The 14,381-nt window shown below is 32.0% G+C and overlaps 2 protein-coding genes across 2 annotated transcripts; both read right to left on the reverse strand.

The window, feature by feature from the left end:
* Nucleotides 1-764: 764 nt before the first annotated feature.
* Nucleotides 765-6,434, reverse strand: LOC111063804 (the record flags this gene model as incomplete). The annotated part of the gene is made up of 5 exons (XM_039445442.1): nucleotides 6,346-6,434; nucleotides 3,562-3,766; nucleotides 2,276-2,428; nucleotides 1,227-1,370; nucleotides 765-932 (listed from the first exon to the last, which is right to left on the reverse strand). Coding segments are annotated over exons 3-5 (339 nt in total), but the record flags the coding sequence as incomplete, so codon positions are not given.
* Nucleotides 2,400-12,486, reverse strand: LOC120356501 (A-kinase anchor protein 9-like; the record flags this gene model as incomplete). Its single annotated transcript, XM_039445443.1, has 8 exons — nucleotides 2,400-2,428; nucleotides 3,562-3,766; nucleotides 7,295-7,369; nucleotides 7,967-8,074; nucleotides 8,665-8,811; nucleotides 9,456-9,560; nucleotides 10,416-10,454; nucleotides 12,319-12,486. Coding segments are annotated over 8 exons (876 nt in total), but the record flags the coding sequence as incomplete, so codon positions are not given.
* Between the last annotated feature and the right edge of the window lie 1,895 nt (nucleotides 12,487-14,381).

Consider the following 14,381-nt stretch of genomic DNA (forward strand, 5'->3'; position numbering starts at 1 on the left):
GGTTTGGATGCTCTACCAATACTTCTGATTTTTCTACCAAAATTTTCTGAAAATATCAATTTTTGGAAAAGTTATTCAATTTAGTAAAAATAACTTTTGGTTGAGTTATTTTTGGTAAATTGAATAACTTTTCCAAAAAATGACATTTTCAGAAAATTTTTGTTTTACTAGACCAACAATACCATGAAGAATCAATCCATCCTCTAAATCTCATGGATTTATATCATACCGAATTTGAAATGTTCTGTCCCAAAAATTCAAACTTCAGTCGCTTATATCTCGAAAAGTAATGATCGGAAAAAAATGTTTTCCTGAGAAAACTTTTTCATTTTGATAGCTTGATGATATACAAATCGAAAAATATCTCGATTAGAAAGTTTATTTTTAGCCTTTGCACAGTCTTAATATCCTTCACTGAGATTCTATGACAAAGTCAGATTCAAGCAGTGCTCAGGTGAATAGTTAGTTAGAAAGGTTCATACCTTATAGTTTTGATAGCTATTTTTCAGGCAATGAGAATGAAAATGATAACAATGGTTGCAAAATATACTAGCCGTCTTTGCTCGCAAAATATTGCACTACCTTCAATATTTCCATCAAACAATTCGATTTATTTGAAAAAAACTATTATTGTAAAATATTACTGAATGTGTAAGGACAATCGTCAAAATATTGTACAATCTAATTTGTACAGTAATATTGATATTCTAGGGGCCGCTTTCAACATTATATTATGTTGGTTTCATAAGAGAAATGTAACTTACCGTACTACTGAAGTGGGGAGAAAAGTCATGCATAACGTTGGAGAAATTGGCATCTCTGGTACGTTCACCGTCGTTCATGTGAGACACTTCAACATCATCTGCAAAGCTAACTCTGTAGCCTTTCGAATTGGAATTACTCGACTTTTTAGAGCTATTTTGACTCTCCACCTGTGAAGCAATAAATAATAATTGATGTAACATAATTGTTCGAATTTATCAATTTAAAAAGTATGCAACAAAAATAGCTAACAAGAAATTAATAATAACCTTAAATCGGATGGTTTTCACTTGGACAAGCAGTAGAGAGCTCAACTTTATGGTTAGGGCTACTCTTAATTATCAAGAAATAACAAAGGGTAATTGGATGTTTTTTATTTCTTGAAAGTAGAGATCTTTTATATTGTAATATTTCAAGAGATAAAGGAAAACCTAACGGACGAATGCACATGGAACTTCACTTACAAAAGAGGTATTCACATGGCCATCACGTAATTCTTTCACCATTTGTTCAAGGTAATCAATGTCAGCATTCTTCTCTGCCAAAAGTTCTTCCATCAAAGCTGGTAAGCTGATATTATGGCCTTCCCTCATTTTATTCAGCATTACCTGCAACAAATGAAAATTTTAAAATTTTTGGAATAGACTATGTCAAATTATGCTCATGACCGAGAATTTTCTTATTCCAAATTATTGGAATAGACTATGTCAAATTATGCTAAAGAACTGACAACTCTAAATTAAATAAAAATCCAACTCTTTAAATTTAACGTTTTTTACTCAATACTTAATCATCACTAACTGAACAAAAACAAGATAACAAACTTTTCTTGAATATTTTTTGTGAATCTTTTCTATTTAAGTAATAATAAAGTGAAAAAATTGTTCCATTTTTGGTTTTGAAACATCTAAATTTGAAAATAAACTTTGTAAACATATTTAAGGACTGCCAATTTTGTTAAGTAAAGAACTACAAGACTTAACCTATTTCGGAATATGTTTAACCCTATCTAAATTTAACCTATTTCGGACTATGTTTAACCCTATCTAAATTTGGGAGAGGAATAGCACAAGGTTAGCTTATTTTTTCTCTCCCTATCATTTTGATAATGTACGTATTGTATGAATGGATTAATGAATAAATGCTCATGACCGAAAATATTTCTAGCTATAGACATTTCTAGTCTGCAGTCGTAGAAAATTTTGGCAAATAAAGTAATATTGTAAAAAGTCAGTTCAATGACTTGTTGAGTATTGTGGTTTCTATTCAACTAGAGTATTACAGTAACAGGTTATTCAAGTTGAATAATTAAATGAGATTAAATCTTTTAGCACAATTTAATACCTACAGTACGTATGAGTTAACACATAACACAACAGATAAATGCATTGAAGGAAAATTAATAATATGACCTGCTACTGAAAACATATAGAATAAAACAATAATCATCCTCAACATTGATGCATTATAATTTTTTATCTATTCATTTATAGAGAATTAGTTGCAAACTTACAATCATCTTTTCTTTCTCGATTTCCATGACCTTCAGTTTCTGCTGAAGAAACTCGACTTGATTGTTTTGACTGTCAACATAATTGCATAGTTCTACTTCTTTATCAGCGACAATCCTCTGTAAGTTACTTATTTGCTGTTGATGAGTAGCTACCTGTATGGCAACAGAAAAATGAACATAATAAATATCAGTTACGAATATTTTCTAGATTAATTTGTAACATTCTTTCAACTCGGAAATACCAAAAAAGAAAATTCATAATTTATTTCTATTGTCGACTTAGAATAAAAATAATGACCGTATTATTTATAATTTCCAATGAACCCTTCATCAACATATTAATACAGTAAAAACTCAACAGTTCCGTATTCTGTATAGAGAATATAGTGCACTATGACAAAAATCTTGCAAAATATGAACGAACTGTTTTAGTATGTAATTCTGTGTATGAAATAGGATTATTATCTTGGATGTTCTTAGAAAATGATCACAGGTAAGAACCAATTTATTTGACCATTATTTAAACATGATAATATCATAATAAATAATAATATTATATTTAGGCTTTTTCAGGTTTTATACAAGTTAATTCTATTATCAGTTAATTCGCTCCTCATAGTATAGTTTGTTTATATGTATTTACTTCAAATTCTTCACAGAGAAATAAAATAAATAAGATATTGCATTTATTCAAATATGCTAACGAATTAATAATAATTAATTAATAAACGAAAATAAAATTCGAATGTCGTCAACGCTAGCTGTTCTCCCGTTGTCAATATTTGCAGTAGCACAACTCTTCATGGTGGTTGACAGCATTTATTTGGATTTTCGTTTAGTAGCCTACTTATAATTATTAATCTTTTAATTAAATAAACTAGTACCTTTTTTGGTTTTTAAAACTATTAGTTTATTTACTTTTATAATGTACTAGCTTATTCAATCAAAAATGTGAGTAGCACCATACAAAAATTGTAAGTAATTCATATTCTGATAGAAATAGTTAGAATGGGATTATAGTACCCTTTGAAATTAATAAGTTAATAGATTAAGAATACAATTAATAACAACTAGTTTCAGTGATCCACACCAGCGTCAGGTTATGACGGTATGAACACTGAAACTAGTTGTTATTAATTGTATTCTTAATTATTTTATTAATTTCAAATGGTACTATAATTCTATTTTATAAATAAAAGAAATTAGCCCTGAATTCATACATTTTAAGAAGTTAGAATGGGATATTTGCAAATCTAACAACACTACCCAACTCAAGAGCATTGTACCTCTCTTTCTTTGCTTCTGATGGAGTTTTGCAAGTGTGCACTTCCTTTTCGAGAACGCAATCTTGTCCAAGTTGATGGCGTCACACTTGTTCTGCTGCCACTCGGCCCGCCTTCGCACCTCGTCCAACGTGGTTTTGGTTGAGGCGATGGTTGACAGCTGTTTATCACACTTCACTTGTAGCACTTCTTTCTCAGCGAGCACATCCTACAAGTTACAAACGAGAAACAAAAATTAGTTCGATGGCTACATCTGATTCTGGGAGGAAATGAAATGATTGAGAAATAGGATGATAGGACTTGTGAACTGCTATATAAACAAGATGAACGAGGAGTAAACCATAGAATGAGAATTATTTTAGATATTCCAGAGAAAAACCTACTTGATTGTATACAAAAAAAATGTTACTGAACATTAATTGTAGAGATTCTCATGCTCAATCTTTTCCACTTGAATTTTTCGTTTAAATTGTATCTGAAGCCTGATAATTGAGAATCTAAAATCAAACTTTGCATAGATGGGGTGGAGCTCCTGACATTTTTACAGATATAGGACTTGTGGCGGTTAATAGAGCTTATCAATGACTATTCTAGGTATAAATTTAATCAAAATCGTTGGAGCCGTTTTCGGAAAATCGCGAAAAACCCTGTTTTTGGCAACATTTTCGCCATTTTAGCCGCCATCTTGAATTGCATTTGATCGAAATTGTTCGTGTCGGATCCTTATTTTGTAAGGACCTTAAGTTCCAAATTTCAAGTCATTCCGTTAATTGGGAGATGAGATATCGTGTACACAGACGCACATACACTCACACACAACACACACACAACACACACACACACCAATACCCAAAAACCACTTTTTTGGACTCAGGGGACCTTAAAACGTATAGAATTTAGAAATTGAGGTAGCTTAATTTTTCGGAAAGCAATACTTTCCTTACCTAGGGTAATAGGGCAAGAAAGTATAATTACTATGAGTGCTATAGTAACTGAAAAGTGGTGTGATGACAGTAGGACAGATCAGCAACAAATAAGCTAAACAATATTTGAGAAAAAGAATGTCAATTTTTCCCATACACAACATTTTACAGGGATAATAATTATCAATTTTAAATGAATGCTGTAACACAACATAAGTCACTAGTTTAGGTTCTATTGAATTTCAATACTTCTACAATTTCAAAAAGAACAAACAAATAGAATGAGAGTTTATGTGACAGAGTAAAACTTGAGTCACCAATGCTCATCATTAAGTTAATCAATTATACTTTCAGTATTTATTCAAAAGATACATTTTTTGGCTTATACAGGGTGCGGCAGCGAAACTTTCTTTCTTAAGTACAAAAACTCTTTGTATGGATCAGAAGTATGTATTTTTTTGTAATGTAGACACACATATAAAGTTATTTTCAATTAGTTTTGAATATCAAATCAGGTAGATGATGTTCCCCATTCACTGAGTAAACCGATTTTTGGCGTTTGTCATGACTCTTGCCAGCAGGCGTTATGTTAGTAATTTCTTCCCTGTATTGGTCTTTAATCTTGAAGGGTCCTTGAAGGTTCAAATAAACAAGGAATTTCAAAAAACCCCATAGAAAAAAGTCACAAGGGTTCAAATTGGGAGATCGGGCTGGCCATTCCAAATCGCTCTTAACTGATATGAGGCGTCCTGGAAGTGCTCCCTCAATTGAAGTCACGTTCAGAATGTTTCTGCACAATTGCCATCTTGTACGGATAGAAATGAAGAATTCGTCTCACAGAACGATCGGAAAGTTCAAGAGCAGACGCATGTTTGCGCGCAGAACGCTTTAGTGATCACAACATTGAAACATTCTCGCTGCCTCAATATTCTCAGTGATCTAAGGGCCGAAGCCGAGGGACTTAGTTCTTCGTCTTGTCGCACTTGCGGTTTGCCTGAACGTAGTGAACTATGTAACAATATTGTATTCCGGTCCGGGACAGTAGCCAAAGGGGCTAAATTAAAGCGATTTCGAAATGCGCGCTGGGTTGTGATCACAGAACATCCGCTCGAAAAATATGTCTGAACGGCAAATGCACACTTCTCATTGTTCAATGCATGAAAAAATTCAAATGAACATGTCGGAAGAAAACTTTATGATCTGACTTCTCTAACGAGACCAAATTCGCTCTACTAAGAGATCAGCTGACTGAATGGCGACACTTTAAAAAAGGAAGTTTTGCTGCCGCACCCGATACCAGTGCGGAGAACCAACGGTTCCCAGTTTTTTAGAGAACCTGGTGAGACATGATTATATTTTTTTGATTAGAAAGATTGAAGTTTAAAAGGGGATTAATCATTATTAATTGGAATGAAGATTAAAGTTTTTAAAGGAGAATTCATCATTATTAATTGAAAATAAATAAAAAAAAATTGGTTAGGATAGGCCTATTGCTGATCAGATGATTATGCAGTGGTTTAATTGTGAGTGGATGTGATTAACCTCGTGTAAAAGTGTGTTATGCTAGGTGAATTTATGCAGAAGGTCGTCAAAGTGGTGTCTTAAAGTGGATAGTCTTTTCCTAACGCATCTTACTGTAAGGTCCCGGCCCTTATCTTAAAGAGCGATCTAAGACATAAATCGCTCCTAATAACTATAAGACCTATCGCCCCTCATAGGCAGGCCACATGCTATAACATTCCTGGGATAACACACTTTTTACATGGGTAAGAAAGTATAGGATGGCACGTGCAAAGATATGTACGATTGCATTTCATATAACGTTAAAATTCTAGTGAAACTGAAATATTACACAGTCTATTACCTCATATCTTGATTGCAGGCTATTGAGTGCATCTCTTGATCCCTTATTCGCTTCATTGCGATTTCTTCAATTTTGGGTGTCTTGTAAGCTGGTCTTGAAGGAGGGAGATTTCGTCCGTTGGAAGGGAGAGAAGAGGGGAACGACATCCCTCAGGAGTTTGACATTTAAATAGATCAATTGCTCCCTGCAGATAAAATAGGCATAATAACAACAGCTGCTTGAATGAACATTTTATGAAGGGGCTACATTGTATATGAATAGTGGAGAGCTGTAAAACTTTGTAATAGTATAGACCGAATTCCAACTCAACGCAGTAATGATGTGGTCATATTTTCAATGAATAATCTTCAGTTCTGTATCATTTGAAATTTAATGTACTGCATTATAAATAAATGTAGCAACTTTTGGCCAAAACATACTGTGATGCCTCTCATTCTGTAAAAATTTTACCACTGTTCAAAATTATTAAATATGAATTAATTGATCGAGTTATTTATTGCCTTTATTAAGGGCGGAGTTAGGACCCTGGTCCTCTCTGCCACACAGCCAGATTATAAAAGAAAAAAGTACAGCAGCACAGCAACTACAAATGTTTTTTTTATGGAAATAAAGGGACAGGCAAACAAGATTTTCTTCAACAAAGAGTATTGTATTCAATATTGTCTTGTGTTGATTGTAAATATTGATTTTGTCATTAATAATAAAGCTTGTTTTGATTTGAAATAAATAAATATGAATGATACAACATAATCATTCTTGTTCTAAAAAAATACTCTTCATTACGGATATAGAATAGTTTCTTATTATTATTCCAAGTTTGAACTGTAAAACGTTGCAATAAGTGTTTACAAGTCTGAAATTATTTCAAACAAATTACAAAAAAGCTTAGTAAATTCAAAGAAGATCTCAAGGCCTTACCGTATTGATATATCCTCATGGTGAACTCAACTTGCGCTGGATACATGCCCGTTAAGACCTTCCATATATTGGTTTGCCGCTGAATGGATCTAGCCATCTCTCGAAGCTGGAATAGAATATTTGTTTCATTATCGAACATTTTTAAAAACAACTAAGCTATATTACATCAGTTGAACAATGCAAATGTTAATGAGCTTGTAACCTCAGGTCACAAGGATGTGTTGGTAGCCTCATGGATGGATGAGCTTCTAACCTAGGTTACAACGATGAGTTTGGATCAGGAATTATTTTCATGATGGGCTTTTTGTGAAAATATAGAATAAAGAATTTCACAGCAATGTAATCAGATACTAAGGGAATAATAATGTCATTTTGTAGTATTCAAACTTTGGCATCAAAGTGGATAACATGTTATGAATATTATACCAAAATTCAATTTATTTTTGAGTTTATACGAATTCAATAAATTGATAAACAGCTACAGCTACATCTCGGTTTTGAAACATGTTTGTTTCTTTTTGAAGGAAGTCATCTTCATTAAAATAATGATAAGTAATTTTAATTATTGATCCTCTCACTCCGGTAAGTAGTAGTAGATTTTCTTGTATTTACCACTCATGCTATGCCGCTCATACTCACGGTCATCCAAAAGTCCATGTTTATCATATTATGAATATTTTACAAAAGAACAGGGATTACTCACCTGGGATTTCATTTGCTCAACAACGTTGGGATTGAACTGCTTCTTGAAGTGTTCTTCCAGTTGTTTCAAATTGATATCACGTGGTGACCCATTCTGCATAGCTTCCAGCTGGAAATTCATAATGAATGAAATATAATAAAAATAATTATTCATAGTAATTGAGGACATGACTTGAGAAATAATTATCTTAATATTGTTTTAATGTACTGCTCAATCAAGTCTGTGTCTGTTTCAATATCATGTGAGTTCTAGCGGTTCATGAATAGCAAATAACAAAATTGAATAAAAGAAACAGGATTGATTGATTGATTTCAGATGATTTTCATAATTGATTGCTCTGTCAGTCCGCTAGACAGCATTTTTAGTTTATATTACACGCAAGTCTATTATTTATTATCAAAGTGAATTTACAGTAATCGAGAAACTTTCCATTAATTTTCAAAACTAGGCTAACAGTTTCAAATGTGATCAATAGCAACACGACTGTAATCAAGAGTGTATCATGTATTTTTCATACTGAAACTAGAGATTTTTGAAAGTATTAAAAATATTCAAATAAAAATTTGAATTAATTTGATAGAAATCATATTTAATTACTGTAATGTCAAATTGATTAATCAATGAGAATAAATTGTAAGCAGATTCTATTACTGAACAAGGAATGCTGAAAATGTTAGTTATAATAATGCATTACTTACTTCAAGAACCATGGCATTCTGATCAATTTTCTGAGACTCGAGTTCCCTTTCCAACTCATCCAATCTTTGTTCAAGAGTCATTTGCCTTTGAGTTTTCGTACGATCTTGGCATTCCAAATCTCTAATTACTTCTTTCAGGACAAGTACCTGTATTAAAAAACGGGTTGATATTAAAATAGATTCGTAATATTAAGATAAAAGGACAATTTGCCATGAGAAATTTGTATCAGTTATTTAAAAATATAGTTTGAAAACATATAGGGTAAATTAAACAATGTTGAATACAGAAAAAATTAAATGGGCGAATCAGTTCTAAGTTGCTTTATTATCTATAAATGTTATTTATAGGAACCCACTTTATTATCGGAATCCACCTAAAACTGAAGGTCCATTCATCTCGCATTATCATCCGCCTTATTACCCACGCGCAAGCCCAGAGCTTATGTGGGCATCACCCTCAGCAGAAAAAGAATGTGTTTTCGAGAGGAATACTTCATTGATATTTTTTAAATTAGAAAAAAAACATTTTATATTACAACAATAATGCGAGAAGCACTCTGTAATTCTCATTTTTATAGCCATATTCCCGGATTTGAATTCAGTCAACTCAAGTTAAATGACTTCATCTAACGGAACCCAATGCACGAATTGGCGATGACCTAATTTGACCACGGTTAATTTATTCGGGAGTAAGGGCACCGGGCCTTGAAATTTTTGGGTGGAAGCATGTTAATTAATTACACTGTGATGCAATTTGAATAATAAAAAATAAGTACGGAAAAACAAAATACCTTCTGATCAGCTTCCTTCAACTCTCGGTCAATGGCATCTTTCTTTTCCTCAGTCTCTTTCAGTAAATTTGTAGTTTCCTGAACTTTCTGCTCCAATGCTTCAACCTATAAAACTGATCACCATGGTTATGAATTCTAAAGTTCTGCTTATCACAGAAAAAAGTTTGATAGTTTATCGGATTCTCGACTATTTCAAGCTTTTTATGATTTTCAAGTAAGAAAATTTCCGTGAAGAAGATGTATTAACATCGTAGAATATTAATGGGACACATAAATTAGTAACATTGAAAATGGAATTAATTGATTATTACTAATATACTATCACTAATAAGTTCTTATTTACCAAAAAAAGAGCAGTACACCACACCAGTTTTCAAAATGTGCACAGAATGATTCTAGAAATACTTCAACCAATTAAATTTATTATTAGGCCTATCCTCCACCGTGATGTGAACTTCAATGAAATACAAAAAATTGCAACTGGAAATGAATGAGAAAATGTCTTTCTTCAAATGAATGCTGATGAATTCGTTCAATAATAATTATATCAAAATTTATGATTTAATTGATTCTTCATTATTAACAAAATAATATATATAGGAAATATATTTTCAATCCAATAGCTACAATACATAAAGTATTCGAATAGAAGTTGTTCTTTCTTCTAGAACCTAAAGTCTTTGAAAGAAAGAAAATTGGGAATATGAATGAGCTCTAGTTTTCAATTTAGTTCTATGGAGATATGGATAAATCAACTGGCAGTAAAAACAGAGACGATTACAATATTACAATTCCAGTTACAGTACTCAAATTTATTTCTAGTAAAAAAATAACAGTTCAAGAACGACTAGGTACTATAACAACGAATTATCTAATTCATGAGATACATTGAGCTTTCTCAAACAAGAATTGGATTTGCTCTATAACTTTTTTAAAAAGTTGAAAATAATTTAATCTTACCTTTTCTGATAACAGAGACCCATTTTGAAATGCTGATCTCTAAATCAAGTGCAAAACAAAGTGCAGAGTTAGTCAATAATAGTGATAATAGTTCAATTAAAAGCAGTGAATTGAGTGCATATGCTAAATAAAAATAAAATTTTAATGAGAATATTACGATACAAAACAAATAGAAGAAGCTAATAAAAATGTAGAAGTATGTATAATCGTGTGTTCAAAAATATACTCAGCAGTGCTATTATTTTATCATGATTGGTATGGAATTAGACAAAATACTAACAGTACATGAAAATATTGATTTCTACAATCATTGGACAATTATTTGATCTTAAATATTACGTTTTTCTAAAACCAAAAACCGATAAGATAAGCCTCCTTAATAATCTGAATTCAAAAAATGAATATAGATTTTTGATTATGGTATTGATAATTAAACAAAAAAAATGGATTGATTAATAATGAAGTTTGAAAATATTAAAAACTCTATCTTGAATTAGATATCTGAAGATATTTGATTAGGAGCATACAACATCCACATGTTCATTCATAAGAAATTGTGTTCTAGTATCTAGATGCTGAGCTAGACATACATCAAGCCGGTTATAGGCATGCCTACTTACTATTGCCAATAGAGCATGCATAATATCTCTCTGAGCCTGATAATATAAATTCCTCATTTAAAATGTAATCTAATATACAAAATATGATATCTATAATGATTATCTATGATATACATAATCTGATATATTAAATAAATGCATACACCATAAGTCTGGAGAAATCAATATTTGACTATGAGATTTCAGTCAAATGGAATTCAATGAAGTTTATAACTATCTTATTATCAATTACATTTGATTCATCAGCATTAGAGAGTTATTGTTTCATACATCTAGCGCAAGTATTTTAAATAAAAGATTACACTACACTATAGTATACACACACCAATGATTAAATTCAGCATAACGCTGTATTTAAAAGGTTAAAACCAAAGGGCACTATCCATCACCATTTTATCAAAAGATAGACTAATTTAATCATGCTTGTTAACTAAACAATATGCACTACATTTTTACTCATCAGTATTTACATAGACTGAATTATCAAACTTCGAATCCTTTAACAACTAGATACTATTCTCTTGTAATACGTCGAGCAATTGTCGGTATAAACTAATAAAACAACATTAATAGTATTGATGGATTGTATAGAAGGAGTCCTTCAGTCTTGATTGAAATTTGGCTATTGATTTAGGCAACAAATGTCTCAAGACGAAAAGAAGAAAAAGCCATCAATAGTGTTATTTTAAATGAGATTTGTACTTTGGAAATGAAGTTGATTGAAATCCTACACCTCAAGACCTTGGATTAATGGTAGACTTGTACATAACTGAGAGAAGAGATATTAACCTTGTCAATACTGTACTTATTCAAAGCAACCTGATGAAACAAATACCAAGATTACGCATGCGAAATAACGAAATAATGTGACTAACGTATATCTAAACTCTGAAATAGGTACATAAAATACACTGACTTTTTGACAAACTACAATAATGTGAAGGCTCTTCAAGAAAAATACTTGAAGCTATTACAACCTAATTTATAATGAAAATAAGAAGATAGTTTCACCTTCATACTACAACTCAACTACCTTAGAAAACCTACTATGAAAAATGCGATATCAAATACATGACTCTTCAAAATGTCTTGATAGTTTTAAAATGTATTTATAGAATTATTGAGAAATTGAATTTTGTGGATTATTTTCAATAGATCACAAAATAGAAATATAGAAAAGAATATTACAATTCTCTTGAGATTGAGGATTCAAACAAGTCAAATATTTTTTTCATAATACTAAACAAATATCTATATTCAAAAATGTTAAAATGACAGCTTACTTCAGAAGCGAACCGCTCTTTTGACATCCAGTCGCGTTCCTTGTCTTGCAGCTGTTGTTTGAGCTTAGTAATAGCACGTGTAAATTCGTCCCTTTCCAGCTCACGTTCGTTGGCTTGATCATCGAGGAACTTTCTCGTATTTCTGAGTTGCTTATCAGCGGAATCAATCTGAATGAGTCATCACAAACAGAAACGTTAATGACCTACGATTCAATTGGAGGCAACAGTAAACATGACTAATAAGAACATAAATATTATGGAAAAGCCAAAAGATAAGATAAGCAGTGTTCAATATTATTTAATAACAATAGAATGAGAGGGTTGGTTGAATCGTATCTGAAAAGGAAACGAATCGTTCTGTAAGAGACTTCAGGAAAATACCGATATTACTAATCCTTCGACAAATTATTTTCAATTATTTTGATAATGGTTTGTAATTTGGCAGAATCAAAATTCTATACTGCTTTAAAACTGATTTCATGGACCTAATAACCGATAAGTTCCTAGTTTCGCCGTTCAAGCCAATTTATGGGAACAGGAAAACAATTCTGAAACTTTAGGTTGATTCCGAACCACAAAATAAGTGAAAATAGAGTAGGTAAACAGGAAGTTGTTGCCAATTGTTCAAGCTAGGTTTTGAGTGCTTGTCACTTGCCACTCAAAAACGCTATCTCTCTATGAAGCATGCAGATGATCTTAATGTATATTATCAGTCATAATTTTAAAAGGCGAAAGATCTCTTCCAATATTAATGCTTGAAAAGCATAGAATAGGCCGAATGCAGTACTGTTAAAAATAATGATCAAGTATATCACACATTTTTCAGTGAATATGATTTGGAACTGATGATAAGGGTACGCGAACACTATTCAGATCACATTGATGCATAGAGTTTGAAAGCACACAATTTGACATTTTAAGCAAGTTAGATTAGATTGCATGCAATTTTCTTTCTCAATATCGCCCAGAAAGTCCTTGGATAAAGATCTTGGTTTAAAAATATCGAACCTCACAGTGGAACTTGAATGATATAATATATTGTATACTTCTCAATCGACCTTGAATAGGGGGAGCCCGTTTGACCCAAGCCTCAAACTTTTGTCTGACTGTGATGTTCTAAATTATTTATTGATTCATCTATAAAGCATACCAGAATATTATACATTTACATATATGATGACATGAATTCATGATTTGCAACCTTTCTTGAAAAAAGAATGGCTGACTTGCAAATTTTACGTTTTGATTGAAGAACCATTTGGGTGATCCTTACTCCAGTTTGTAATATTCTAAGCATGAATAAGTGTGCATAGCTTGAAATGTACATTATAAATTTCGCAACATAATCAAGCTTGCTAAGCATTATTATCTTTGGAGCCAGAACATGTTCTCATAGTTGACAATGTTATTACCCTTACCGATTCAGAAAATCTAGACAAGAGTTTTCTTGTTGAAGTAACCTGCAGGGGAAAATAGCATGATACAAAACTAAGAATAATCGAAAAGTAAGATAGCACTGAGAACAAAACTGTCTTTTACGTAATTATTCTTGAAATTTTTTCTTTAAACCGGAGGTAAATTTGCTTTGTTGAGTATAATAGTATTGAGTATTGCAATACAGGTAATTGTTTCTGCTTCCAAAAATGTACGTATCATCAATATGATGGAGTTACATCGGCATGACGTATTTTCATTCATATTAAGCTAGGTTTACACTATGTAGCAGAGCTATATAGCAGAGCTACATGCAGCACAGCTATTAGCTCTGCTACAAGTTTCAAAAAGTGACACTGAGAGCTGCTATATAGCAGTTTTAAGCCTATTTTCTCAGCTATATAGCAGAAAATGAGCTATCCAAATTTTCGTTAAACATCAAAGAGAATCTGAGCTATATGTAGCTCTGCTACGTGTCAATTTTTGTTTATAACAGAACTAGATGTAGCTGCTCTGTCCTTGAAGGAAGGCTACCGCAGCTGTTTGCAGCTATTTAGTGTCTGTTCGGTTTACACCAGATCTACTATACTCATTTGTTGTCAGAGTGCTAGTAGGCTACTGAGCATTGC

This window comes from Nilaparvata lugens, unplaced genomic scaffold (genome assembly GCF_014356525.2).
Source record: "Nilaparvata lugens isolate BPH unplaced genomic scaffold, ASM1435652v1 scaffold6927, whole genome shotgun sequence".
NCBI classification, from domain to species: Eukaryota; Metazoa; Arthropoda; class Insecta; order Hemiptera; family Delphacidae; genus Nilaparvata; species Nilaparvata lugens.